The sequence below is a fragment of the Sinocyclocheilus rhinocerous genome, unplaced genomic scaffold, assembly GCF_001515625.1.
Source record: "Sinocyclocheilus rhinocerous isolate Xijiao unplaced genomic scaffold, SAMN03320098_v1.1 scaffold161, whole genome shotgun sequence".
NCBI lineage: Eukaryota > Metazoa > Chordata > Actinopteri > Cypriniformes > Cyprinidae > Sinocyclocheilus > Sinocyclocheilus rhinocerous.
In genome coordinates this window covers 1,244,593-1,246,706 of record NW_015627226.1, presented here as the reverse complement: position 1 = coordinate 1,246,706, position 2,114 = coordinate 1,244,593, and the positions used below count along the sequence as shown (strand labels likewise).

The 2,114-nt window shown below is 34.2% G+C and overlaps 1 protein-coding gene across 1 annotated transcript in view; it reads right to left on the bottom strand.

Annotated features, from left to right (window-relative positions):
- Positions 1 to 314: 314 nt before the first annotated feature.
- Positions 315 to 2,114, bottom strand: part of LOC107722537 (major facilitator superfamily domain-containing protein 8-like) — an 18,019-nt gene continuing 16,219 nt past the window's right edge. The window contains exons 9-11 of the mRNA XM_016530907.1: positions 1,673 to 1,795; positions 1,337 to 1,467; positions 315 to 395 (exon numbers count right to left, since the gene is read on the bottom strand). Of these exons, the coding sequence (XP_016386393.1) occupies positions 315 to 395; positions 1,337 to 1,467; positions 1,673 to 1,795 (335 nt within the window). The remainder of the gene's footprint in view (positions 396 to 1,336; positions 1,468 to 1,672; positions 1,796 to 2,114) is intronic.

The window sequence follows — 2,114 nt, the reverse complement described above, 5'->3', positions numbered from 1 at the left end:
TCCTTTACTAGCAAGCAACTATCCTAAACTGATGTAAAAGGCAAGAGACAGTTAAAAATATAAATACATGTCATTTGTTGTAGTTATGACACCTACCCAGCAAGGGCCAATGGGATCATGCTAAATCACGACCAGCTGGACTCAGCCAATGGCGTGAGTTTGGTGTGCAACTACCTGTTATTTTTTGACTAATTGTTTTATTTTATTTTTTTTCAGTTCCATTGAGTCATGCTGCTGACTGAAATCACACAATTACCCAATAAACAATGTAAGCCCACTGTCTCACCTGCATCCTGTGTAGTGAAGGGTGGCGTCTATCCTCCGTTCTCTGAGTCCTCTGCATGCTCCACCCTGGGCGGCTCCACCAGCTTCTCATAGGACAACACCATCATGATCTGACCAGAACAATCACCATTAGTCTCAGTGTTAAAGGGTCATTTTACAAATGACATAGACATTTTTTAGATATTTAAAAATTCTGTAATTTTATTTTGTTTTATTTCATTGTTTTATTTCCTTAATATATATATATATATATATATATATATATACAGAACATATATGGATTTTAGATATTATTTTCTTTTTTAGTTTACATATCATTAAAAGGATTTCAAGTTGTTAACCCTGTTGCCATCATAACAATCTTTTATAAAAAAAAATAATGCACTATTTTAAAAGAAAATCTACAAATAAACTCTGCTATGGACACGTTCATTTTCTTTTTCTTTATGTGTTCCTTTTTTTTAGGTTTGTCAAAAGGGACCCATCTTGAATTGTCACCCCTGTTACTATGATTTTGTATACTAAATAATTACTAATAAAAAAAAAATATAAATATAAAAATAATTAATCTAATATGGACATTCATGATAATTTCAACATTGAATTTTTATACTAAACTCCTTGAAGTGTCAGGAGCTTGGGCACAAGGCTAGAAATTATTTTAAAAACTCTCAACCTTGTTACTGTCAACCCTGTTACTTTTTTGAAGTAACACAACAACTTATGTTGTTATTATTATAAAGTTGCTCGAGATAGCACAATACAATTTGTTAACACTTGAAAGTATTCACTGTCTGATCAAATGTTTAAAATCTAACATTTTTTACTTATTTCTAAATCACCTTTTTGAAATAAAAAGGCCACAAACTCTAATGACCCTACAATCTCTTTTAATAGAGTTTTTTTTTTTCAGTTGACTGGATCTATAATAGTCACTGTTTGCACACAGCAATAAATGTAACTATAATTTGAGCTGGTAAATGTGGTTATGATGACATACTAAGGGAAATCTCTGATGATTTTCAGAATCAGTCATAATGAGTCTACACACCATGATGAGGGTCAGTAGGAGCATCATCATACCCAGCATCACATATAGATTTCCTATTAGACCCCCTGCCCACAGGGGACCGAGAATGGTGGCAAGACCCCCGACTGAACGCCGTACACCCTGACTAAAGCCTGTGGACACACACACACACACACACATACATACATACACACACAACACAAAGTCATTACAATCAGCACATAGTTTTGAATATCTAAACTTTGACAATAAGTGACACTTATACAAACATGAGTGTTACATGTTTACACAAGATCTCATCTATCTTTTTCTTCTGTCTCTTTTTGTATTCTCAGTGGACTTCTCTTTGTTTCTCACCTTGTGTTTTCTCAGCTGTAACCTTAGAAAAGAGGGACACCTGAGACACGGCAACAAAAGGAAGTCCCAGTAACTGCAGGAACACTCCGATGATGAACTCAGTCAACTCGAATGCAAAACCACCTAAACAAAAGACGTATCGAATCGAGAATAGAAGCGAGAATATCACAGACGATAGATAGATACATAGATAGATAGATAGACAGACAGACAGACAGACAGACAGATAGATAGATAGATAGATAGATAGATAGATAAAGAACAGACAGACAGACAGACAGATAGATAGATAGATAGATAGATAGATAGATAAAGAACAGACAGACAGACAGACAGATAGATAGATAGATAGATAGATAGATAGATAGATAGATAGATAGATAGATAAAGAACAGACAGACAGACAGACAGATAGATAGATAGATAGATAGATAGATAGATA